This window comes from Antennarius striatus, chromosome 21, assembly GCF_040054535.1.
Source record: "Antennarius striatus isolate MH-2024 chromosome 21, ASM4005453v1, whole genome shotgun sequence".
In the NCBI taxonomy this organism is placed as follows: Eukaryota; Metazoa; Chordata; class Actinopteri; order Lophiiformes; family Antennariidae; genus Antennarius; species Antennarius striatus.
In genome coordinates, this window is record NC_090796.1 from 3589649 (window position 1) to 3616987 (window position 27339).

The window sequence follows — 27339 nt, forward strand, 5'->3', positions numbered from 1 at the left end:
CCACGCGACGTTGCAGAGGCGTGTCAACCAGGACAACTCCACAACATCCAGAGCCTTTAGGAACTCCGGGCGGATCTCATCCACCCCCGGGGCCCTGCCACCGAGGAGCTTTTTAACCACCTCGGTGACCTCAACCCCAGAGATAGGAGAGCCCAGACTCTGCTTCCTCATGGGAAGGCGTGTCGTCGGAATTGAGGAGTTCTTCGAAGTATTCTCCCCACCGAGTCACAACGTCCCGAGTTGAGGTCAGCAGCGCCCCATCCCCACTATTCACAGTGTTGATGCTGCACTGCTTCCCGGTCCTGAAACGTCTGATGGTGGACCAGAATTTCCTCAAAACTGTCTGGAAGTCGTCCTCCAAGGACGACTTCCAGACAGTTTGTGCTACCGCTTGGCCAGCCGGTACCCATCAGCTGCCTCAGGAGTCCCACAGGCCAAAAAGGCCCGATAGGACTCCTTCTTCAGCTTGACGGCATCCCTTACCGCCAATGTCCACCAACGGGTTCTGGGGTTGCCGCCATGACAGGCACCAACCACCTTACGGCCACAGCTGCGGTCAGCTGCCTCGACAATGGAGGCGCAGAACATGGTCCACTCACATTCAATGTTCCCCGCCTCCCCCGGAACGTGGGTAAAGTTCTGCCGGAGGTGGGAGTTGAAACTCCTTCTGACAGGGGATTCTGCCAAGCGTTCCCAACAGACTCTCACAATACTTTGGGTCTGCCAGGTTGGACCAGCATCATTCCCCGCCATCGGAGCCAACACACCACCAGGTGGTGATCGGTTGACAGCTCCGCCCCTCTCTTCACCTAAGTGTCCAAGACATGCGGCCGTAAGTCTGATGACATGACCACAAAGTCGATAATCGAACTGCGGCCTAGGGTGTCCTGGTGCCAAGTGCACGTATAGACACCCTTATGTCTGAACATGGTGTTCAGACATATGGTCTGGTGTTCGTTATGGACAGTCCGTGATGAGCACAGAAGTCCAATAACAAAAAACCCCTTGGGTTCTGATCGGGGGGGCCGTTCCTCTCAATCACACCCTTCCAGGTCTCACTGTCATTGCCCACGTGAGCATTGAAGTCCCCCAGCAGAACGATGGAGTCCACAGTGGGAGCGCTCTCCAGCACCTCCTCCAAGGACTCCAAAAAGGGTGGGTACTCTGAACTGCTGTTTGGTGCATAAGCACAAACAACAGTCAGGACCCGTCCCCACACCTGAAGACGGAGGGAGGCTACCCTCTCGTCCACCGGGGTGAATCCCAATGTACAGGCGCCAAGCTGGGGGGCTATAAGTATACCCACACCAGCTCTGCGTCCCTCACCATGGGCAACTCCAGAGTGGAAGAGAGTCCAACCCCTCTCAAGAGGACTGGTACCAGAGCCCAAGCTGTGTGTGGAGGTGAGCCCGACAATATCTAGTCGGAACTTCTCAACCTCACACACCAGCTCAGGCTCCTTCCCTGCCAGAGAGGTGACATTCCAAGTTCCAAGAGCCAGCTTCTGTAGCCGGGGATCGGATTGCCAAGGTCCCCGCCTTCGGCCACCGCCCAGCTCACAATGTACCCGACCCCTATGACCCCTCCCACAGGTGGTGAGCCCATGGGAAGGGGGACACACGTTGTCCTTTTGGGCTGCTCCCGACCGGGCCCCATGGGTGCAGGCCATGCCACCAGGCGTTCGCCTTTGAGCCCCACCTCCAGGCCTGGCTCCAAAGGGAGGCCCCAGTAGCCCGCGTCCGGGCAATGGAAAACGTGGTTCATTGTTCATTGTTCATTGTTTTTGTTCATCATTAGGGGTCCCTGAGCCGTCCTTTGTCTGGTCCCTCACCTAGGACTTGTTTGTCATGGATGACCCTGCCAGGGGCACAAAGCCCCAGACAACGTAGCTCCTAGGATCATTGGGACACGCAAACCCCTCCACCACGATAAGGTGACGACTCAAGGAGGGGGTTACATGTTTTGTTATAAATAAATACGTTATAACAGTTCTGTTCAACTCTCATCATGTCCTTGCGATGAGTCTTAACAGCTCATTAAATCACTTAATATGAAGCTACCACAAGTGAGTGGTTAGTGTAGCATAGCGTTAGACTGCATGAAGGAAACATGATATATATTCAGAAAATCTATTCGCGTTTAAAGCTAAACAATCTCTGAATTTATCATATAATTTCAAGTAGTTGTACAATGAACAACACAACTTATTTTTTCGAAAACGCTGTCGTGTGGAATCAATTTTTTTTTTCTATGTGGGGTGAAAAAAGTTGTTTTTTCAAAAAGATCTGGCATCATCTCTTTTGGTTCTTGGCCAGATTGTTTTTTGTACCCCTGCCTATGTCTTGTCTTGATCCTTACCTGTGTTTGGAGTTTTTGGTTTTCCCATTAAACCATGGAAGAAAGCTTCTCGCCTGTGTCCTGCATTTGGGTCCTAATCCCGCCTGGATTGGTGGGTCCACATCAATTACAAAAAAAAAACCCACCCCACACTGATACCTACAGCCAATTTGATGTCATCAGTTCACCTAACCTGTTTTTTGATGTAGGAGGAAGCTGGAGAACCCAGAAAGAACCCAAGCAGACACAGGGAGAACATACAAACTCCACACATGAAGGAATTGAACATAGCACCTTCTGAATGAGAGGCAACAGCGCTACCCTTTTCTCATGAATATTTTCCAAACTATTGAATGTTTCATTAAAAGAGTGACTAAAAAAAACTCTTTCAACTGGACTTAATGTCTCACATCATGAATCATATTTAAACATTGGTGTTACGTTTCCTTTGTAGAAAAAAAGATGATCCGCTGCCAAATTTTTGAGTCTAGACAGAGCATTCACTGATGATGAAAGCTTGGGTTTAATTGCATTTTAAATGTTTATTACTTTAAAGCAGGGATACTGGAGCAACCAACTTTGGCATGGGACCTAAAAGCTGTGTAACAAGGCCTATGATAATATGTTATGGTAACAGACACTCTGTGTCACTGTTGCACAAGAGCTCTAGACAAACTGGTGCCGTAATGCAGTCTGAGGAGCTGTGATGTTAATCCTTGGACTCTTCTCTGTGTATCCATCCTGGTGTGTAGTAGTGGCAGCTTAAACAGTCATGGTGTGCAGTGATTAGTGCCAGGCTTAACGGCATCCACTGTTTAGATTTCAATATATTATACCTCCTGCTTTCGGATATTTCTACTGGGACCGTGTGTGTGTGTGTGTTATGAAGAAGCGTGTCAGGTCCACCTTCCTCATGTGTGTCATGTCAATGTGCTATGTCTGAGTATGTTTGGATTGTACAGCCTGATTCGCGGAGATGAAAGCTTGTTGTTACACAACCCACCAAACGTAACAGCGTTCCCGCTGGCTCTTTTCTCCTCACATCTACATATGTCTGATTTACATCATATGTCACATTTGATGTAAAATGTCTTTTAATATATTTTTTGGCACCCTGATTTCCCACATCTGTCTGGGCTTCCTGTTTTTTTTTCCTTGTGATTTGTTTTAGATGTGAGTGGCAGCCCAGTTCTCTGATGGGCTTTGAAGAGACATCTCATTTCATCACATTCAGCCGCAGAACTGAGATTGACGTGTGTGTGTGTGTGTGTGTGTGTGTGTGTGTGTGTGTGTGTGTGTGTGTGTGTGTGTGTGTGTGCGTGTGTGCGTGTTTGTGTGTGTCCTGGTTTGAGATACAGGTTGAGTGTGTGCATTTTGTTAAGTTCGTAAATGTGGATTAGAATTTAATTTAGTCACAGGTGCATTTCTTTGTGAAAATGTGAAACAGAGGCTGCTGCCACCATTTCAATGTTGTCCTTGATTTTAAAGCATATTTTTAATTTGGAGACATAAAGTCAATGCTCTCACTACTTGTTCCTCTCTGTCTTTGTGTCTGTCTCCAGCCCGACGAGCTGACCAACGCTTTGGAGATCAGTAACATTGTGTTCACCAGCCTGTTCTCTCTGGAGATGCTTCTGAAGGTTTTGGTCTACGGGCCCTTTGGCTACATCAAGAACCCTTACAATATATTTGATGGCATCATCGTGGTTATCAGGTGAGCTGTAGAACCAACACACAAGTGAAAAAAAAACTAACACACAAAGAAATTTAAGAAGTAGAACATTCATCAGAATGAAATTTACTTTGACTTTACAAATATGATGAGCATGAAGAAGTAAAATGAAAGATTTACTGAACGAATTTTTGACTTAATATCTGTATCATCATTATAAGATGTCAAAGTTCTACTCACATTTGGAGAGAATCTAGTACAAACATATGACAACTGTTTTTAAAAGCATGAATACACAGTTACTTGATTGTTGTTCAGGGCCTTTCAGGGTCTTATCCTTATCTTAAAACACCCAATTATTAATAATTATTATGCAAATTACACTAGTTGCAACATCAACACTTGTGTTGGTGCTACCCGTGCATTTGACTGCTAGACAAGTTTGTTTTGTTTTTTTTCTGAAGAAAAGTTGCTTCACTGCAACAATAGCCTGAACTCATTCAATGAAAATGATCCCATCTGCTGTAGAAAGGAGAATCAATGATTCAGCCTCAGGAAAGAACATCATTGAATGCAAAGCAACACTTAACAGATGTAGTACTGATTATGCATATGTTTCTATATGATGTATGCCATGACAAGCAGGCATTAGTACATTTAAATTAGATTATAATATTTGAATATGTGTGTTTATTTATACCACATACAGTTAATCTTTTGTCCGGCTGTACATGTGTCTCCTTTCGGACAGCGTGTGGGAGATCGTGGGCCAGCAGGGTGGAGGTCTGTCGGTGCTGAGGACATTCCGACTGATGCGGGTGCTGAAGCTAGTCCGTTTCATGCCGGCTCTCCAGAGGCAGCTGGTGGTGCTGATGAAGACCATGGACAACGTGGCCACATTCTGCATGCTGCTCATGCTCTTCATCTTCATTTTCAGGTAGTCAGAGGGAAAGGAAGTGACCTTGCTGCTTGTTGCATTCTTGACAAATTCTATAAATCTTTTAAAAAACGGACAATCCTTCTTGTTCCTCTCACTAATGGAGGAAACACATCAAAGAAAGTTGAATAAGGAAAAGTTTGAGTTAAACTGAAATTATTCAGTCACAATATCACTCCTTCTGGAAGTAATATGGGTTGCAAGGAGATGCCAGCCATTGATATAAATTATAGACCTGTAATAGAAGGTTTTATAGCCAAGATTATTCAGTTTAGTTAGAATGTGGAGACCAGTAAAATGATCTGTGTGAACATTTTAACAAACAAAACACCTAGTCATCAAAGTAAAGATGGAATGGAAATAGAAATGTTGTGGAATAACAGTTAAAACCCGTTCGCACTCAGATTTGCAATGTGTTCTTATTTAGTTTACTCCTGGAGTCTGATGCTAACAAATATGTAGATCAAATATGACTGTAAAAAGTAATCAGTCAAAGACACAATCGATCTGAAATAGTGGAAGTTATTTTGTTACATACTTGTCAGACAGCTGCGAGACAGATAGGATAATGTATGCGTGTGTGTGTGTGTGTGTGTGTGTGTGTGTGTGTGTGTGTGTGTGTGTGTGTGTGTGTGTGTGTGTGTGTGTTTGTGTGTGTGTGTGTGTGTGTGTGCGCTAGATGTATCTGAGCACATCCCACGTCATTTCAGGAACTTGTGTCTGTGCGTCTTGTGCGTGTGTGATTGCATGTATGTGAGGACGCATATCTACTTCAAAACACACAATCACATGTATCCAAGTTTCCGAGTGACTTGTGTATGCATAGATAAACAGGCCTTGATTTGAGTGAAGTGTTGCCAGGTCGGCACAGTGGAGGCCCGTTCATCGATCCCTCAGCTCCAGCTGAGCTTCAGTGTCTGTGAATAAAAGAAAGACTGCGGTGCAGACTCACTGCTGGTTCATAAAAATAACGCCCCCGATTTAAATCTTTTACTAAATGAAGCAGTGATCTTTGTTTGTTTGTATTTCCTTGATAATCAGATGCCTTTTGATCTTTTAACGTTGAGAAAATTTGTTTGTGTTGAAAACATTTTCTCAGATAAACATTTAGCAAATTTGTAATTAACAGCGACAACTTCGATAACTTCTTGTCTTATTCTATCATTGTATTCATTGTGTGAATAATTTCATGCTTGTTTTCATCACTTCTCTCTTTTTTTTTTCCCAATTCCCCTCATTCTGCTTGCATGTATATTTGGCAATGGATTCCGAAATGCTATTTTTTTCGACTGAAGGAAAATCTTTACTATTTTGGGAAATATATTTACATGCATTCTGTCTGAATTATACATGAAACGACTGTCTGAATTTTGAGAAAACACTTTCTTTCTTTCTTTTTTTTTGGTTTCTCTGAAATATCAAAAATCTTTTTGATCACACAGTTTTCTTCAAATAAACAACAAGTTAAGCTTTGCAGTTGTCAGAAAATGGATTGTGTTGATTTGGTGTACATTTAAGCTACTTGTTTTTCAGCTGCTTCTGTTATTTGTACTTGGATAGGCCAAGTTCCACCTTCTCACTCGTCTTCTTCTCTTGTAATGATCCTAGGTATTTTTGATTGATTCCTTTAATTACCTGAATAGCGGAAACATCTTTCCATTATTTTGTACTGGCAGTGATCTTCATTTATTTTAATGAGCACTTCATAATTCACGTATTTGGTTATTGCCCTGGGTTGCAGCGCTCTCCATGGTGCTGAACCTAACCTGGCACTACTAGCACATCATTCCCTCTCCTGTTCTGCCCCAGTGCATTATGGACCATCTGTTGCTAAACTGATGACTAATGAAATGACTGACAGCACTCCATAAATTGTTTTATCTTTAAAGTTATTATGGTCATAAAATAAGTGTCAGCGTGTTGCAGAAGAAAAATGCTTTTCGTTGTTTTTTTTATATAATGCTTAGTCAGAAGTGATTACCAACACTGTTTTTGATATAGGTACAAACTATTTCCAGAGGAAGAGGTTTGACCAGTGTAGTATAACATTATAAATGTGATCTTTTGATTTGTTGTTAACTTTTCTTCCTGTTTCTTCTTTGTCAGTATACTGGGAATGCATCTGTTTGGTTGTAAGTTCGGTTCTGAGAGGGATGGAGACACCCTGCCAGACAGAAAGAACTTTGACTCTCTTCTCTGGGCCATAGTGACTGTGTTCCAGGTAAGTTAAAGCAAAACGAGGTCTGCCTCTCCCTTAATACTGTTATGGCAAATTTAGCTGCAGCGTTTATCCTCACTTGACAATCTGTGATAAACTAACAAGTCAGCGGTAGGTTGATGACCTAAAGGTATGCAAGGTTGTCTGCCATCTGAGGGCTCTAACTTCCTGCGTGATTTATCCACAGCCACCAACTTGCCCTCAAGCTAGCAAACAAGTCTTCCTCCTTCATTGATGCTGACTGAAGCTGTCCCCATTCTAAGGCTGAACAGACAATTTCCTACTGAATAAATAAAATACATCAAATTAAATATTCATCCTAATTCCCATACCCTCTTTCTTCTTAACTGAATGTTGAATTTAGATCTCTTGTTCATTTTCTTCCAGTCATCTAATTTTCTCACAACCTTACATGGGTTGGGAAGGCCTGCTTCTATTATGTCGGCTTGGATTCATTTCAGAGTAGTATGGTAGTGCAGTGGGTACCTCACAGCAAGAAGATTCCCCTCTGTCCGGAGTTTGTATGTTCTCCCCCTGTCTGTGTGGGTTCTCTCTGGGTTCTCAAGCTTCCTCCCACCTCAAAAAACATGCAATTTAGGTGAACTGGTCAAATTGTCCATAGGTGTGCATGTGTATGTATGTGAGTGATTGTTTGTCTTTGGTATGGACCTGCGATGAGCTGTCGTCTCATCTGGGTTGTAACCTACCTTTCACCTGTAGACATTACGATTACAATTACCATGTCTCCAAGAAAGTGGATAGATGAATTAATTCAATAAAGTAATTCCTTGTTACTTTGTGTTAATGCGTTCTAGGACCACCCGCAAAAAGCAAAATTCTGCGATACGGCGACAAACTATTTATTTTATTATTTACGGTAATTTGAACGTTTATGAACCCTCCCACACTCTTATAGACTGTTTAATGCACTTTTGTATTAAGTAAAAGTTGCAGGAGGAGCTATCAGCCAATAGCATGTGTGTACGGTATCACATGACTACCTACTAAAAATCTTGGATGTAGTGAAGCTGTGTATCTTGAAGCGCAAATAAGCGAGGGATTACTGTATTTTAATTTTGGCCTTTAATGAAAACATCCATCCTCCATCTGTGCAGATCCTAATGCTGGATATTTATCACCCCTGATACACTAACCATTTATAATTCTGTCTGTGTCTGTATAAAACTCATCTCCATGCACAGGATTTGCACAGACTTCTCTGCTTTCACAATACAGTCGTTACTGTCATGAAAGCTTTTCAGTCGTTGACATTCAAAGGAAGTAACAACTATTAAACCATGGCATCTCAAATATCACTAAATTGACCATATGCTACTGTTCCCCAAACCATGTCATTATATGATTATCAATTACTAACTTTGATGAGGCTCCAGGCCTGTTAATGTTTATGGATCTGCAGAAGCAGTTTGACTGGGGAAAGGATTTCAGCTACATCAAAATAAAAGTGATATTATTGTATCTGATATTATGTAGCATTCTAATCCATACTTACTGTCAAAGGAGCCAATGAACACCCCATCAATTAAATAACTGTGTGAAGGGTCATATGATACTTTTATCAATCAATTAATCAGTTATTTTATATAAAGCTCTTACTCAATATCCACAGACATCACATTTATGTATCTGATATCAGAGTTCAGGCTAATGCCAGATGCTCTGTTCTGAGCTTTTGATAGACTTGGAGAAGTTTACATCCAGAAACATATGCCTGACAAACATTAATTCATTTGAACACATCTCTATTATCAATTGTATTAGCATTGTGATTAATATGGAGAAATGCAAGTGTAACGCAAACCCACAGGGACGACACCATAATACAAATACTAAGTAACTACTAGAGCAATAATGTGCTTTTGCTCTCCTCTCCTATAGATCCTGACCCAGGAGGACTGGAACAAGGTGTTATATAACGGCATGGCCTCCACCTCTCCTGTAGCTGCCCTCTATTTCATCGCACTCATGACCTTTGGCAACTATGTCCTGTTTAACTTGCTGGTGGCCATCTTGGTCGAAGGTTTCCAGACAGAGGTAACACTTCTGGACATACATGTTTAAAATACTTGATTCTTTATTTTCAGGCTAACACAATCTTACTCACATCCAAATTTTAATGCAAATAATTTCTGTAGAGGGATGTAAGAGGATTAGAAAGTACGATTACTATAGTTTTGATAGTTTATTAGTTTACGATGCTGAAAGACAAGCACAAATTATTGAATGTAGGGTTTTTGTTTTGCTTGCATGTGTAAAAAAACATGTTAAATATTCACACAGTTTCACAAAGCAGATTCATAACAGCTTATTAACATGAATGTGCACCTTTCCTTGCACTCTCTGCAGCAGGTTAAGTAAGGACATAAGAACGCACCATTTGCAGTATTTTATTTTCCGCTCCTTTTCATCTTCAACTCACTGTCAGCCTCTTCTCCTCCCACTCTTTCCCACTATCTCAGCAGTCATCCTCATTATTGTTCTACTCATTTGCCAATGCAGCCATGCCATAAAGTACATCATAGGAAAACTATTTCTGCTGCACTAGACTGTGCATCAACCCACAGCCCTGACAATCTCTGTTACATCAGCCTCGAGCTCACATACCTTCTTATCATGTGGCCCAGTCTTACTTGTGCATTATGTTTGAAACTTGACTCTGAGACAGAGAAACACAAGACAGGAAAAGAGAGTGAAGAAGGTGAGAGGCAGTTTTTAAGAGACAGCAGCTGGGATTGTTTTTGGGTCTACAGGGAGAGGAGAAGCTGAAGTTATTTAGTTGACCTCACTCCTCTCCTCAGCCATCCCATTCACGGCCTATATACATTTTCAACAGATAAACAGATTAAGGGAAAGTAATAAAAAGTTAGTTAATATCCCCACAAACTTGTTTTCTGTGTTCATTTCACCTTAAAAGGGTGAAATGACCTGTGTTTTGATTTCTCATTTTCTTTTGAAGAAAGGACAGAAGGGTAAAAAGGGGTTCTTCCATCATTGTGTTAATCTAATGTACAACAATCAAGCTTGAGTATCATATTCAGTCAAAGCTTCTTAAGATAAGAATTCATTTGCAGGCTAGGCATTAAAGTTACCCATTCCTATTGACTCCTTGAATTATTTTTTGTTGAAAAAATTGTGAGAGCCAAATATTAAATTGCTAATGTTCACAATGTTTTACCATTGTGAAAGATGTTAAACCAGCAGCCCTAGAGTTTCTAAGCTATACATACTAACTTTAGCAGGATGGGCTTTCTTCCACTATTATATGCAGACATTGCATAGCCAAGATCAAAATTTGCATATTAGTAATAGATCACACTACTGCTCTTGTATAGAAGTGTACTTTCTATGTGTAGTCAGAGAAAGATTTCCTGTCTCCAATGATACCCTCAGTAAGTTTTTTGCAGTTTGATCGATCAATGAGAATCTTTTTTTTTTTTTTTTTGTGAAAAAAGCCACCTGACATCATAAGAAGTTAGAGGATCTCAAAAGCAGAGGTAAAAAGTAATACTGTATAAGACCTACTGTGTCTGTGCTTTTTCATCTCAACAGTTCATTGTGGTCAGAGGTTGATTTAGTTACTCACAACTAACCAAATATGTTATTTAATAGCACATTGGATGCTGGAATAGGTTCAGCCCCTCTCAACCATGCAATATACAAAGGATTATAGAAAACTAAATTATAGAAACTAATTATGGAAAACACACACACACACACACACACACACACACACACACACACACACACACACACACACACACACGTCACACGTCACATCGTCACATAACTGTAACAGTTTAATTCTGTTCTTTGCTTTTTCATCCTAGCATCTTTCTTGCAAACACAAAGTTTATTTTTAGTCAGCCAAACTTTCTCCATGTCAGGGTTGCTAGGCAACGGGCTCAAGAAGGATGTGAGCTAAACCAAGAGAGATATATGGATGCGGAGCCAAGATACACACAGCCATGCAGAAACAATGCATTACTTATATTTATATTGCTCTGGGCATAAGCTAGAGTGAAATCATGTTATGTAGGTGTTTCTCAGTGTGCCCCGCCAGCTTTTATTTCCTTGATTTAAATCTATCCTGCATCCTCCTCATTTCCTCAACACTCATCCTGTTATCCATCTTCTCTCTCTTGTGGGTTCCCTCACTCAGGTTGCTATGGTGTGAATATCTGCTGCAGAGAGTGCAACCAGACCAATCTTTTACTGTACTAACAGCAGAGCAATAAAAGTCCTTTTCTTCTTCATTGCACCACAGACTGTGAAATGAAAAATCCATTCCACGTTAGTCTCAATCTAACACATATACAAGGTTGATAACATTGTCCAGATTATATTCATTGCTATTTCCTGATGCAGTGATTTCCATAAAAAAATCAATGGACCAACTAGCTAAAGGAACATGGATGCACACTTTATTTCTATGCTTTAATGCAATGACTTGTCATGCTTTCACACAGTTTAAGTTGAACTAAACGTATGCAGCTCATGTTTGGTGTGATGTGAACTAATGCTCTGATGTGTTCTGTTGCATGTTTAAGTTGAAGTCACACAGGCTGACTCTCCTCTAACTACCCGTGGTTGATCCTCTTACCTCCGTGACTCTCTCCTGTGTGTGCTTCCCTTTCCTGTCCGGCTGCTCCAAACACTTCTAATATAGGAAGTGTCCAAGCGGGAGGAGTTGCATGCCCAGCTGAGTGTCATTCAGCTGCCTGTAGATTCAGGGGTATGTAAAGCACTGCAACTCTGCCCCCACCCCACCCCAACCCTCCTGTTCTATTGACCAGCTACATTCCTCATCCTCCCCTCTGCCCTTCCTCTCCACCCATTCTCCTCATCCTTTCCAACAGAGGCCCAAAGTTATGTGTCAGATCTCTAATCAGCTACAGCTTAGAGATCGCCCTCTACTTCCTAATGACTGTATGTACAACAGTAGCAATAATTTGGAGTGCATGCGGGTCAGTTTTCCTGTTCTTAATCTTGCTTTTTGCATTACCCTTGATTAACAAGCCAGCAGGTTCATTAATCAAATGTACTAATGCACATTTTAAATATATTCTACTACGAGCATCCTAAAGAGCTCCTCTAAAATGAAAAAAAAACAACAACACTGTTCTGTTCAACAAATTATTTTAAGAGCCTTTGGATATTTTCTGCAAAATGTCTTGTTTATGATTCTTCTCACTTGAGTAGTTCACTGACAGTATCAGGCAGCTTGCATTTGGAGTTTTTTCAAGGTTTGAATGAATATCAAACTCTGGTAAATGAATCATAAGTACAAAACATGAGTACTTGCAAAATGTCTTTTTCTTTGATGCATAAGCCTGTATACATAAAAATGGTAGGGGGGAAATAAGTTACAACTTCAATCTCGCATTGTGCTTGGCATCAAGTCATTGACTTTTAAATACGTAATCATTACCCTGGCACCCAACAAAGCTACTGATTGTTGCCAGATTCTGTTTAGGTTAAGTTAGAGCACTTTTGGAGTCTGATATAACTTTGTACAAATTGACTATTTCCAGTTTCTCCAGCATAACCACTGTACATGAGTATCATCGTTATTCAGTCAGGGGAGATCAATTGCTCAATGGAATAGTGGTTATTACCTTTTTTTATTACATGTGATAAAAAATATGCCATAAGACTTTTGGTGTTTAGACTCTTAGGGAGCAAAGATATTAAGGACATCTGTCATGAGGAATGGCAACATATACATCCCCCTTTGTAGTCCAGATGCTGGTGGTGTTGGCGGCCGATGAACCTGGTGAAACTGATGACTGGTGAAATAGTTTCAACACTTGGTGGTGATGTGGAGATGGAGGGCTATTAATAGCCCTCCATTTTAAGGAAAACAGGAAGTTGATAGGCTGGCAATGATGGTGTGTTGTTGTGCCATTGGAAAGATGCGTGTTCAATTCTATGTTAATGTGATGTGCAAGCCTAACATCTTTTGTTGAGCATTATAGTAGTGCCATCAGAAATAAAGGTTTGCAGGGTTTTTTGTTGTTGTTGTTGTTGTTGTTGTTTTAAGTGAGATGATTGAAACAGCCCATCAGCAGCGTAATGGCTGTTATTTAACGCTGCATTACAAATGCATTGATGCAAAAAGGCTGCAGAAAATACCACAACTCCAACGTGGCTCACAAAGAAGATGTCACATCATCTTTAAGTCCTCTATTCAACTTCCTGCATTATGCTTCCAGTGCTGGGACTAACCACAGTTATGAGTGGTTAGTCAGAGTTCAGGAAAATGTCAAAGTCCTTCAACTTTTGCATTCGTTTGTGGTGTGTGTTTTCTTTACTTGTTCTTTTCTAAAAGGAAAATCCACATGAAAGCTCATCTGCCACCAACCCACCACCCCTCACTTTTCTTTGCAGCCTGTGGGGGGCGTGTCAAAAGTCTCCCTTTCTCTGTCTCTTTTTTATCTGGCTTGAGGATAAATATGAAGTGAAAGAAAGAGGATAAGTCCAGCGAGACTAGAATTTGACAGCTCATGGGGTGGGGTGGATGCTTCTGTTACCATGACTCCAGTTGTTGAGGTAGGGTCATTACATTCTGAAATGAGGACTTTGAAAAACAATGACTGTAAGTCTCATCCTCCAATTTTAAAGTGTTAAAAGAAATCCAACCTGGATCATGAAATGGACATTTTGGTTCATACATTTTGAAATGAGAATTAGAAGCCCATTGGTTATTTAAATTTCTTATTAATATTTGAGTGATATATTGACAAATTGTTTTCAGTTTCAGCATGGATTAATACTGTTTCGATTTAGTGGAAATGTTTGGCAAAACAGTTTGTTCTAGGCAGAATCTAAACATTTCATAGATCAACTCCAAGCCAAAATCTAATTTTGTCAAGTATTTCAGATCAGCTTTTCATTTGTTTTTATTGCTATTTAATCAGACTACAGTATTTCAAGACCTCAAATTAAATGACGAGCATAGTAAAGTATAAATCTTGTGAACTTAGCATGTTGGCGATGTCATTGTGGGTAGGACAAAATTGCATCTAAACCTGCCAGTCCACTATGTATAACCTCAAATTATGCACGTTAGGGATTTTGAAATAAGAAGTAGATACTAATCAGTGCACAAGAATGGAAAATTAAATTGCAATTTCATGAAATAATTTAACTCCAATTTTGGTATAGTTTGGTTTCCATATCTGTAATGGTGAGATACCCAATTTAAATACGGACTGATGAGAAATGCAGCTGTAGCAGGACACAATTTTGATGGACGCACACAAACACATAATAATGTACCAACACGCACACGCATACACACACGCACACAAACACACACACATACACACACACACACACACACACACACACACACACACACACACACACACACACACACACACACACACACACACACACACACACACACACACACACACAATTAGTTCATATCAAATTGCACCTCCTGACTCTTATTTACACACTTTGTGAAGGTGTGTGATTGAGGTGCCCCTTGTGTCTCTGATAACTGGTGTCAGCAGCAGGACTGGTCTGGCCCATGTCTTGCTCCTCACCTCCATGCCTAAATTGGGGTGACAGGATATAAACAAGCTCTAGTGAAGCCTCTAATGCATTGTGAGAACGATTTTACTTATTGACATTATCTTAAATGTTCACAAAGAGTATGCAGGTATACCTACCACAACCAGTCATGTACAGTAAGGGATAATAAAGAAATATTATCCTGTTATCATCTGATAGTCACCAAAACCATAAAAGTGGTGATTGCTCCTCCTTCTGGTCACATTTATTTATTCCTCCCCTCATGTGCAGGTACTTATTTTAATTCACCCTTGTTGGTTTTAAAGGATTTGTTGTCTGACAGCTAGTATATTAATTAGCGTCTGCCTAAGAATTTGTATTAGTGAGAAAAAGGGTAGAAAAAGAGGGAAAAGGAGTCAGAGAACAGCTACAGAGAAATTACTCTGGCTTCAACTCAGCTGCCAGCCGACTGTGGATTTCTAAATTGCCCCTTGCATGTTTGACAATCATAGGATTAGGTCATCTCCATTTTTTGACATAATTGGTCAGAGTTGTACTGTTGGATCTACTCCATCTTGACCTGCTGGTTCTAACTGTAGTTATATGCTCATTCTGCTCATGTCAGACCAGGCTTGAAGAGTACAGTGGACTAAATTGTCTACTAATAGCAATATGTCAGTATTAGTTCCTAAAGGTATCATTTATATCATGCTGCTTAGACCAGGAGTAAAAAGTAATGTAAGTAATAACTTCAGTATATTCGATTCTTTTTATGTTATATTTATTCTATACATTTTAAATAATTATTTTGAATTTAAGCAAATAATTGCATAAAAATCTACTTAGTCACATTATGTCATGATACACATGTCCTACTTTTACTGGGACATTAAAAGCAAATTTCTTGGTTTGTTGTTCGGTTGTCAAGATAAAACACTAACTGTACTTAAACCGGGTTCACTGTGAAGCTGGAAAAATGTAATTATACTGCTCACCTTAAAGGGATGCATACCTAAAAGTAAATGTTCCATTATGGCCAAATATATTTATTAGATGTTATTTTACTAACTCAATATATTCACCTTTAAAAGTGACCTTTAATTGCACGTGCCATACTATGAAGGTGTTTGGAGCTAAAAAGTGAATAGATAAATTTACGCTATTTTAAAAATTCCTCACTGTATCTTTTACTACAGTGGTCCACAACCCCCCGGCCGCAGAGCTGCACCAGTTCGTGGGTCAGTTGGTTCTGGGCTGCACAGAAAAAATACAGAACTTGCATTATTTCCGTTTTAAGGGGCTGCACTGGCAGTTAACACAGAATACATTACTACTAAACGGAAACTCCCAAACTGGCAAGATGAACAAAAAAATATTGTCGCTGCTAATAAAGCCGATACATGTTGAATTAACTTTTCTTATTATATTTATAATAATATTTTTGTGCTGATTTAATCATTTTATTTTGTTATATTTATCTGCCAGTCCTTTAAGGCCTGTCTGTGAAAATATTGCCTAACATTAAACCTGTCCATTGCACAACAAGTTTGGGGATTTTTTTTCTCCATGCACTGCTCTGTCTTGAGTAACAACTGCTCTGACATTGAGTGAGAGGGATTTTATTATTTGTAACATTTCAGCTTCAGACTGGTCATGGACCTCACCAAGTGGTTATTGCTGTTATTTATCATGCTCAATATGTTATTTTATTGTCAGATGGTTTTGAACCCCTATTCGCCAACATGAGTCATCACAATGACTTTATTTAGAGTTAAACAGCCACTAAAAAAGTCAGTTCTGTTCTCTTCATAGTTATGTTAATCTAAAATCGGCCCCACAGCAGCGCAATTGTCACCAAATGTACACGAAATCCTGCTGCGGTCGTTTTTGTTTGGTGAACGCTGTTCTCAACAGATAAACTGTACACTACTCACAGAAGTTCACACATTGTCGGAGTAAAGTTTGTCACACCGACCTTTAAAATGACAACAGGCTTCTGCACAAACAGGATCCTAACTGGTTGCTGCTCAGACGGAACCAAAACCAAAACCAAGAAGGCAGCTGCCGTCCTTTCTCCTCTTCCTCCCCACCTGGCATGGGGAGATGGAGGACTCCCATACTGTTAAGTGCTAATGCCCCCCTGAGTTCGTCCTATCACAGATGTCCCTTGCAATTGATTATGTCTGGGTTGATGAGCCCTGTGGGAGAGAAGCTGTTGTTGTGGTTGGAACATTTTTGTAATATGTCAGGTGTATCTTAATGAAGCTGTGTGCTGTGTTTGTCTGTGTGGTGGTGGATGTGTAATCGGTTTAGTGTCCAACTCAGAATCATTAGCACACGGAGAACTTGTCTCTGGTCATTTTGTCTCTCTAGCAACAGAGACAATTTACATATGATTTCCAGACAAAGTGCAGTGCTGCAGTGTGGCATTAATATGTGTAATCAAGCAATCAGCTTTCATTTATAAAGCGCTTAAGTACAAGCACAGACATTTTGAACTGCTTAAAATGAAGCTTAAAATCTGTCTCGAAATCTTACACATGAGAATGATATCCTACACAATGGTTCAAACACATTGATGTAAAGGGCCAGAAAAGGACAAACATTAGGTGGAGAAATAAGAATTAAACAATCGTTTATTACAGACGAAGCATCTGTAAAATGTGTCCTGGTTTAAACAGATCAGACTCCTAACTTAGAGTCAGGTGCACAAAAACATGTACAACATGTTGGGATGGATGGGTATACAGGTGCATTTCTATGGTTTTGTAGTGATGTATATGTAATAAAAATATTTGTGTGAATCCATTTCAAGCAAACAAATAACCAACATGAATGGATTATCAGGATATACATTAAACATGGGTGGCACAGTGGCTCAGTATTATCACGGTTAACAGCAAGAAAGGCCGATTCCTTTCCGTGCAGAGTGTGTATGTTTTCCATGTGTCTGCCTTGCCTCTGGGTTCTCCGGCTTTCTCCCACCACCAAAAACATGCATTGTAGGTGAATTGGCCACACTCAATTGTCCGTAGGTGTGAGATTATGAATGTTTTTCAGAGTTCATGTGGACATGTCATGAGCTGGCATCTCATTTGGGGTGTACCCCACCTCGTACCCATAGCAAGATGAGATAGGATGCAGTAGTCCCGTGACCTGCGATGGAATATGGATGTAGATTATATGATCATGATCACATTGGCTTGAACAAATTAAACAAAAGTAGACAGGTGCATAAATCTGGGCATCACAACAGAAAAATTACATCAATATTTAGTAGATCCTCCTTTTACTGAAACAACAACCTCCAAAAGCTTCCTATAGCTACCAATGAGGGTCTGGATTCTGGTTGAAGGTATTTGAAGGTTTGATGGTTTCCGAGCATGAACAGCTCGCTTTAAATCACATTGCCGATTTTCAATAGTATTCAGGTCTGGGGACTGAGATGGCCATTCCAGAATGTTGTAGTTGTTCCTCTGCATGAATGACTTAGTAGAGTTTGAGCAGTGTTTAGGGTCATTGTCGTGTTGAAGTATCCAGCCCCGGCGCAACTTCAACTTTGTCAATGATTTTTCAACATTGTTCGCAAGAATCTGCTGATACTAACTGGAATCCATGTGACCTTCAACTTTAACAAGATTGCCAGTACCTTCACTGGTCACACAGCTCCACAGCATGATGGAACCGCCACCAAATTTTACTGTAGTGTTTGTCTTGGAATACTGTGTTGTTCTTCCACCATGCATACCGCCCCGAGTTATGTCCAAATAACTCAATTTAAATTCATCAGTCCACGGCACCTTATTCCAAAATGAAGCTGGCTTGTCTAAATGTGCTTTAGCGCAGTGGTCCCCAACCCCCGGGCCATGGACCGGTACCTGTCCGTGGGTAATTTGGTACCGGGCCTCTCAGAAATAAGAACTTATTTCCATTACTTCCGTTTTATTTATTTCGGAGTCTGAAAGACGTTAAATTTGAAAAGTGACGTCTGTGTGGAATGATGCACTGACAAATTCATGCATCTGTTCCCGCTTGACGGGTCTCAGTCACGTGACAGGTTATCAACACACACACAATTAAAGGCCCATAAACGCACCAGTGTTCTGGATTAAAGTCAAGGCAGATTATCCTGAGATCGCCCAAAAAGTATCGAAAACCCTGCTTCCATTTCCAACCTCCTGTCTTTGTGAAGCGATTTTCTGCTGTGACCGAAAACCAAACCAAACTGCGGAGTAGACCAGACATATGGTACACACTTCAGGTGTCATTGTCTCCCGTTACCCCTAGATCAGCGGTCCCCATCCACTAATTCTCATTTTTGTAATTACTATTATTTGATTGACTTGTTCACCTTTCTATTGGAAATGATCAATATTTCATTGAATGCACTGATTGTAAGTCGCAAAATTTCAAAATAAACCTCATCAGTGCAGTCACGTGAATCGAGTTTTTAATGTAATTATTTCTTATAATTATTTTGTTTACAGAGACGAAATAGAGATATTGATTATCAATTTATGAAAAAAAGTTTGTTTATTGTCTGTTGATGTCTACATTTTACATAAAACCACTGCGGACGATTTATTGTTAGACTACAGCTGCCCTGGCGTAATTAACGATTATCGAGCAAACGAAGACCGGTCCGTGAAAATATTGTCTTAGATGAAACCGGTCCGTGGCGCAAAAATGGTTGGGGACCACTGCTTTAGCGTACCTCAAGCAACTCTGTGGCATGTGCGTCAAAAAGGCTTCCGCTGCATTACTCTTTCATACAGCATCTCCTTGTGCTAAGTGCGTAGAATAATTGAAGCGATCATAGTGACATCATCTGCAGTAAGACCATGCTGTGGGTCTTTGGAGCTGGTCTGTGGGTTGAGTTTGACCGTTCCCACTATCCTTCGCCTCTGCTTATCAGAGATTTTTCTTGGCCTGTGACTCCAGGCCTTAACTACAACTGTGCCTGTGGTCTTCCACTTCCTCACTATGTCCTTCACAGCGGAAACTGATTTGACTTTCATTTCATTTCTCAAACATTTGACACACTTACTCTTTCACAGCCTCAACCTTTGAACTCATTTATCGGGGTGATCACAACCTTATGTACAGTCTCTTGTGACTTGTATGAAGTCAAATCCAAAAAGGATTGATGTGATACCAGGACATACAGTATATAAAAATATTTGGAAACACCTTCAAACCACTACATTAGTGTCAACATTGCCAGAAACAGACATGCACAGGTGTCTCCATCTAACACTTGGTGTCTTTTTGTATTTGAAGGGTGATGCGTCTAAACCAGGCTCGGAGATCGATTCCTGTGCACGAAGTATGGAGGACGTTAACGGCAGCAAGAAGGACTTATCAGCCTCAGCAGGTGAGGCGTACAGGTTAACTCCACCTAAACAGGTATCACAAATTGCATTCCTGCATTCTGCTTACATAGAGATGCAAAGAATTGATCCCTCTGTGATTTATTCATGCCCCCATTGCAAACTTGAACCATCTGTGGGGAGTTTTTTTTTTCAGTTAATTGCTAGGCACTATTAGATCTCTAGAGATTACACCCTGTGCTTTTTCTGAGTTCACGGAAATAAGCGTTAAGTTAGGTAGAAGGCACTGAATACTTCACCCAACCTGTCTGGGGTTGACTCCTCTAAGTCTTTTTTCCCCTGTCTTTTCTGACCACACTTGGTTAGCACATGCCTATTTGAATAAGCTCACTTGAAAATCTCACAGTGTCACGTTTTAACTCCACCCACTACCTGTCAATCAAGCGCCAAACCAATTGCGACACATCTGCCAGAAGGAATCACGTGAACAATATGGCGTAAGGCTTCGGGCAGGGAGGCTTTTTTTTGCAGTTACGCCTTTCATCCACAGGACAACGCAGATATCCAGGACGAAAACACAGAGTTTCTTGAAAACATCGGGTCTGTGTTGTCGTGTGGACGCTGTAACCGAAACTTTTTCTATCCGGGGGGCGTGTCCCTGTGACGAAAACCGCTGTGACGTTAGTGTGTGTGACCCATGTCTACATGTACACACAGAATGGACAGAGTTAAAACCGACTGTTTTATGATGTGCAACAGTTCCACGTCGAAGAGGCGTTGATAAACTTGCTTGACCGGGATGCGCTACCTGCTGGAGGGAGAACTCTGTGATGGATGCACTTGGTTTATAATACTAGTACATTTGTTTTCATATGTTTGGTATGGAGTCTGATATTATTTGTTTTATCGTGGAATTTCCACGGGTTCCCGCTAGTCCTATCTAATTGCTGTTCGTCCAGACCCAAAAGCCCAAAGGAAACACTACTGTATGGAGTACAACTCCCAAATGTACTGTATTATCTCCCCTTCAGCCTGTTCATATTCTCAGTATAAAACTGCTTACATAGCTGGAAGAGACTCATATGCATCTTCGAGACCTTGGATAAAAGTTGGAAGGCAAATGAATTAAAATTATTAAAGTTACATTGCCCTCTGTGTGTCACGTGTTTGTGCTTCTGCCATACATAATCTCCTCTCCCACATAACCCACAAGATAAATGCCCTGCTATAATATTTACATTGCTCAGTGACATTATGATGCATACATTTTTAACTGTGCGGCACTGCTTTTCTCTAGGATGCTATTTTTATCATCTTCTTTTTCATATGTCTTTCCATTTTGTTCATTGATGTAATTCTTTTTTATCTCTCCCTAGTAGTGCCTGTAAATGGTCATGTGGACCTGAAGACCAACCTGACTCCACCTCTGATTACTCACACGGCCGCCACACCAATGCCTGTACCCAAGTTGCCTGTTGGAGGTGACCCCGTTGTTGGCTATGAGACCCGCCGAGGCAGCAATGTCTCTATAGAGCCAGCCTGCTACGACAAATCGCCGGTTTGTATTTTTATTGTCTCATCTATCAAATGCTCATTGCTATAATGTCAGAAAGCTTACATTACCATTGTGGATGGATAACAAATCCAACAAATTCCCACTGCCAGTTAGTACTACTGATTTGTAGATTCTATTACAATTGACGATAGTTAATGCGACCTAGGGTTCAACAAATACTGATATCACTGCCACTGGTTTGACAAACTCATGATCAGGATGAAGCAATGAGGAAAAAATAGACCAGAACTCTGTGTTTGATTCTCTATCTGTCAGAACAAATCTCTGCTCAATTAACATATTAGGGAATCCAACGCTGCTCATGCCCATGGAAGAAAAGCATTCCTACAGTTCAAAGACTGTTACATTAATTTTTCTTTTGCCTCTCCTTCTCTTTCCTCCTCTTGCACTCCGGCCCCAGACCAGCATTAGGAGCTCCTCTCCCCATGCTCCTTGGAGCTCCGGGAGTGGCCAGACCAGCAGGCGGTCCAGTTGGAACAGCCTGGGTCGTGTTCCATCTGTGAAACGCCAGAAGCGACAGTCTGGGGAGCGACGGTCTCTCCTCTCTGGGGAGGATGGATCGAGCTCAGAAGATGGGGAAGGTGGAGGTGAAGGTGGAGAGGAGTTAATGGAGGATGATGACACCTCGCTGACCAGGACTGATTCCATGTCCCAGCCCCAGAGAGTGGCCCGACACCGGAGGATGGAGTCAGCAGAAACTCGGAGCTCCATGGATTTGCCTCCAGATGCTCTGCTACAGGTAGGTGCTTTGTATCCATCAATTCTAACTTTGAGGTATTTGTCATTAGCGCTGTTTGACATTTGAGTTGAAGTGCTATAGGGATAGAAATTACTGTACATCGGCGCAAAATTTGCAATTTCCCCTTGTGTAACTATGGTTGCGTTCAGACAGAGAGCCAAAATCTGATTTTTTGCCCATCCAGATTGAAAACTGATGTCTCTGTTGTGGTATGAACAGTCACATTCCACATAAAATCTTTACAAGACGTATTGAAAACACTTTCTGGAGGTAGTTTCAAATCACATTCGGACAGAGGCATCTCAGTCTTAACAGCTCCAAACACACCGATCGGTTTTGACTGTCCATGACGTCACTTTATGTGATGCAAGAACCAATGCATGCTACAGAGCGCGGCATGGCAACCTGTCAGATCGGCCAATAATGTGGCCCGGTCTGAACAGAGCAAGATCCCATTTGGACATTTTCTAAAAACAGTGTTGACAGTCAGCCCTAAAAATCGGATACGGAAGGGGATCTGAAAGCACATTTTAAACATGCTGAAGCCTGATTCTTTGGACCTATTACACCTTCTACAGAACATCGGTTGAATTTACCAGCTTATATCATCTAAAGGGTGTGCCATGAAAGTCCGTTAGAGAGGCTTTCTTATCAGGAAAATAAACCAGCTTTCATGGATACATGAGAGAATGATCTTGCTTTCCATCACAGATGAGATTACTGTAAAGTATTGTAAGGACAATTTATCAGTCCAACCCAACTCTTCCACCTTGTTTGTATTCTCTATAGAGTTGCATAGCCCAATCATAATGTAATAAATTCATACTTGCTCATTTACAGTATATAAATACCACACAGTCTCAAATCTTCAAAGTTATAGCAGTTTCCTCATTTGTAGGTGCCATACCTTTACCGCTCAGCAAGTATGCACAGCTCCAGACCTCCTTCACTCGGCCACCTTCGGTCATTGGAGCACAGAGACTGTAACGGGAAGGGATCTCCTTCAGGCCTCGGACCCACACACGTCTCTCTGGAGGACAACACTGAAGATGAAAATGCAGAAGAGGAGGCCACCCTGGTCAGTCTGGGTTCAAGTGTGCTTGGATTTGTAGCTTGTTTTAAGTACATGTGAGCACACATAGTTTTGTCTTTAATAGTCACAGTAGGGTGGCACAGTCGGTAGTGTTGTTGTCTCACTGCAGGAAGGTTCTTGGTTCAATTCTTTTGTATTTTCTCCCCATTTCTGCGTAGGTTCTCTTCAGGTTTTCCAACTTCTTTGTACCTACTAAAACATGCAGCTTAGCTGAATAGGTCAATCTAAATTGTCCGTTGATGCGTGCGTGCATGAGTGATTTTTTGCCTCTATGTGTGCTATAAGTTCGCTTCTCATTTTGGGCGCACCCTACCTCTTTTCTGCAGCCAGCTGAGATATGCATCAGCAAATAATGACAGTTCACAAAGGCATTGGGCAGCCCTGTCTTATGTCTTTGTGTTTGACCCGAGGGGGACCGTTAATGACTAACCTTCTTCCAATCATATCTATGAAACAGTGTTGTGATAACCAACTAATTCAAGTATTCAATCAGTGGAGAATGTTTGTGGTTCATAATGTGCATCCATTAAATAATTAACACATGAATAATGAATGTGTTTTGTACTTGCTCCAGGGTCGGTTTGCAAGGCTGGTCCACTGGCTGGAGAGGAAACAGCCGGATTGGTGTCGACAGAGGGACACCTGGTCACTCTACCTCTTTCCTCTAGAGTCAAGGTAGTATTTACATCCGTAATTCCTTCTTCACCTCAATTTTTCACTATTTTTGTAGAAACATTTTTATATTTGACTAGCATTAGTTTAGAAAAGCATTTGTTTATCAAATGAAAAATTAAGTCCTACTATGGCAGTTGAAATGAAATGTGTATCTTGAAATTAAATCAAATGTCAAAAATAGATTGTTTCAAAAATATTTTGTCTACAGCACTTCTTAAATGCTTCATTTTTCTTATCAGTGTATAAAAGAAGACTGAATCTTCTTCACAAGATGAGAATTCTCAGCATTGCATTTGACTGACATCCCATAATGCTGACTGTAATGGCAAATGTTTTTTACTTCAGTGTAAGCTCAGCAGTTTTTCAGTCCTCCCTATATAAACTGCTCTTCCCTCCCACATTCTCCCTTCAGAAGTCTCTTTTATCTGCACATTTCTGCCATGTCAGGGGTGAGTCAGTTGGAGCATGGCGAGGAAGGGAGCTTCTCCTACAGAGTGCAGCGTGTTATCGCTGCCACGTGCTGAATTATCTGCTTCCCACCCCCCTTCATCCGATCTTACTTCTCTCCTCCCATCCTTCTGGATTTTCGATTTGTTTTTCCCTACTGTTTTGAGAATATGGCTGTGAAGGGAACACCAACCACCATGAATGCAACACCTCGTCATGCTAAACACTTAAACACTAAACAATGAAACCCTCATCCATGTTGTAAAAGATGAATGGCATTAACAGTATCATGTTACGCCCATCCACGATGCGTGATAGAGCCGACGTATGACTGTTAACCAGAAAGAGCATTTAAGACTAAAATGAAAACAAAAATGTCATTGACACACGTCTGTGAATGTATGCTGTGTTTCTTCATTTTGCTGCACAGATTTGGTCAAAATGTCACCCTCAAGTTTAGATGTTATTTTGTTTTTGCAGTGATTGATAGATTAGAGCATGATCGTTGGATATAACCGGTACTAGAATTACTGTAATTGTTGCAACACAGGTATGTGGGTGGATTCACGTTTGTATCATTTCATTTCCAACAACAATGCATGCCAGCCAGGATTTGAATTATTCTTCAATGAGGCCCCATTTACGCTGCAATGGTTTTGCTTTGCTTCACAAAATAGAAAAAAAAAAAAGGCCTTTGAGTAAGAAATGCATTGTCACAATAACATTTCTGAAAAGATCACAGGTCACAAGGACTGCAGTATGCATTCCAGATCAGTAGATGGCAGTGTAACCTTTTAAAATCAATCTTAAATAGCAATCTTACATTAGAAGAGCAAGAAATCAACATTTAAAGATTGTTAATAAACTTTATCTGTAACACAAAAGAACCAAAAAGCCTGATTTATTGTTGTTGTTGCTCATACTCCGCATGTTATAATGCAGAACCAGTGCAAGAGCAGCCGCTTCACACCATGTTAAAGTAATTAGATGAAAAACTAAAATCTAGCTGGGAATGTTAGCTCTCTCAGCTAAGTAGCTACTACTGTAGTTAGCCTATGAAGTTTCCTCTTGATAGCTGGAATGTCTCACCGTTTTTATGTTGTAAAGCCACCGATTAAGAAACAAAATACCCTGCATTGAATGTATATGGCCTTGTGGGCAAACTGGACAATTGGCTTGCAATAGCATTTATAGCTTAATATGAGGTGGTCGAATCTGAAAGTAATCACAGCCGAGAGAAGCTCCTTTTCACATCACTTTTACAGAAATAACTATTTTAAAATTTAGATTTCCCTCACAAATTTGAGCAAAGTCAAAGTCACGGTATCAAACTCTTGAGAGTCATTGATCTTCCCTATCAGTGTGAGAGATTTGCTGTGAAGTTATGCCTTTTAAGTATTGGGTTTTTTCTCTGTGGGATGTATTATATGTTACAAGACTATCCAAAAGCTATTGAGTCGATCCACTGGACGTTAAGAAAGTTCTTGAAGAGGTTTCGTCTCTCATCCAAGAGACTTCTTCAGTTCCAACTGAAGTAGTCATCAGTCATCCATGACCTGGATGACTGAGAACCTACACAGACATGATACGAGACTAGTTGGTAGTCTTTATTGAGGTTACGTGGCTCAAACCAGGCTGGCTAACATTCATTTACAGCAGGCGTCATACTTGTGCGAGCGACACTGATGACCCATCTGTGTGGCGCCCGTTCACATGTCCAACCACAACGGATGGCTATGTTCACAATCACGTGGAGAGGCAGCATCATGGTGGGAGTCCGGCAGCTTTAACCTTAACCTGTCTGCTGTTGGGGTTAGCTGCAGCAGCAACTGGTGATCACTGCAGGCACGATTTAAATAAGCATGGATTTGAAGCCATAATGTTGAAGCCATTTGAACCCAGTCACTGTGATCAGACGTGCAAGACTTGGATGTGTAAGCATTGTGTATTATCAACAAGGAATATCTTGGGCAAAATGGTCTCTGATTAGAATAAATGTCGAACTCCACTGAACTTTCCAGATGAAGAGGGTCATCTGAGCAGCACATAATTAGGTGCATTACAAGCACAGACCAAACACAGCAGGCAGACCTTCTTAGAATTACAGTAAATGGTGAAAGTAATGATCTGCAGCATTTTTATGCAGAAAGTTTCTTTCTCCAACCCAGTTCTTGGTAATAAAACACAGAACTGATCTAGTAGAGAGCTGAAGAACACATGAACTTGGCATCTGTCAGCTCTTTCCTGGAAAGCAGTGATCCACCACACCAAATGATGCATTTTATGTGGTTTTTTTTTTGTTTGTTTGTCTTTTTCTTTTTGGAATGCAGAAAACTGGGTAATTAGTGTATGTGGCTTTTCTCTTATCTTCTCTAGGGAATGCAGCACTTGAACATTACTAAGATGTTCAAAAGGAAAAGCTCCTGTGACTCATATTGAGTCATAAAAGTTACAGCTTTAAATGAGAAAAAAATGTTAGTGACAACCTTTGAAAGTATATAATTAACTTAAATCAGTAATACATGTATGTCAGTTACTTTATTGAGAAGTTGAAGCACTAACACCTCAGAAATGAGAAGATGAAAGCTTTAAACACTGTCTGTTCACATGGCATAACAGCCCTCACTCAGAAAATACATTTTCATTCACTCTTGTCAAGCAAAATCCGTGGGAACCTCTTCATGTTGTTTAAAGCAATTCAGGCATAATTAATATCTTCTGATTCAACGGCAGATTTAGAGAGATTGTCTTAAACCAAACCATGAAGTGCTCA

The 27339-nt window shown here is 40.9% G+C and overlaps 1 protein-coding gene across 7 annotated transcripts in view; it reads left to right on the top strand.

Moving 5' to 3' along the window:
- The window catches only part of cacna1g (calcium channel, voltage-dependent, T type, alpha 1G subunit), a 156453-nt gene that overhangs the window by 74727 nt on the left and 54387 nt on the right, over positions 1-27339 (top strand). For 5 of the 7 annotated variants that reach the window (XM_068304859.1, XM_068304861.1, XM_068304862.1 and 2 more), the window contains 9 exons: positions 3900-4051; positions 4761-4946; positions 7053-7167; positions 9064-9219; positions 19987-20080; positions 21413-21594; positions 22013-22351; positions 23250-23429; positions 24019-24119. In XM_068304859.1, the coding sequence (XP_068160960.1) occupies positions 3900-4051; positions 4761-4946; positions 7053-7167; positions 9064-9219; positions 19987-20080; positions 21413-21594; positions 22013-22351; positions 23250-23429; positions 24019-24119 (1505 nt within the window). The remainder of the gene's footprint in view (positions 1-3899; positions 4052-4760; positions 4947-7052; positions 7168-9063; positions 9220-19986; positions 20081-21412; positions 21595-22012; positions 22352-23249; positions 23430-24018; positions 24120-27339) is intronic. The other 2 variants (XM_068304860.1, XM_068304865.1) reach the window with 1 other exon arrangement.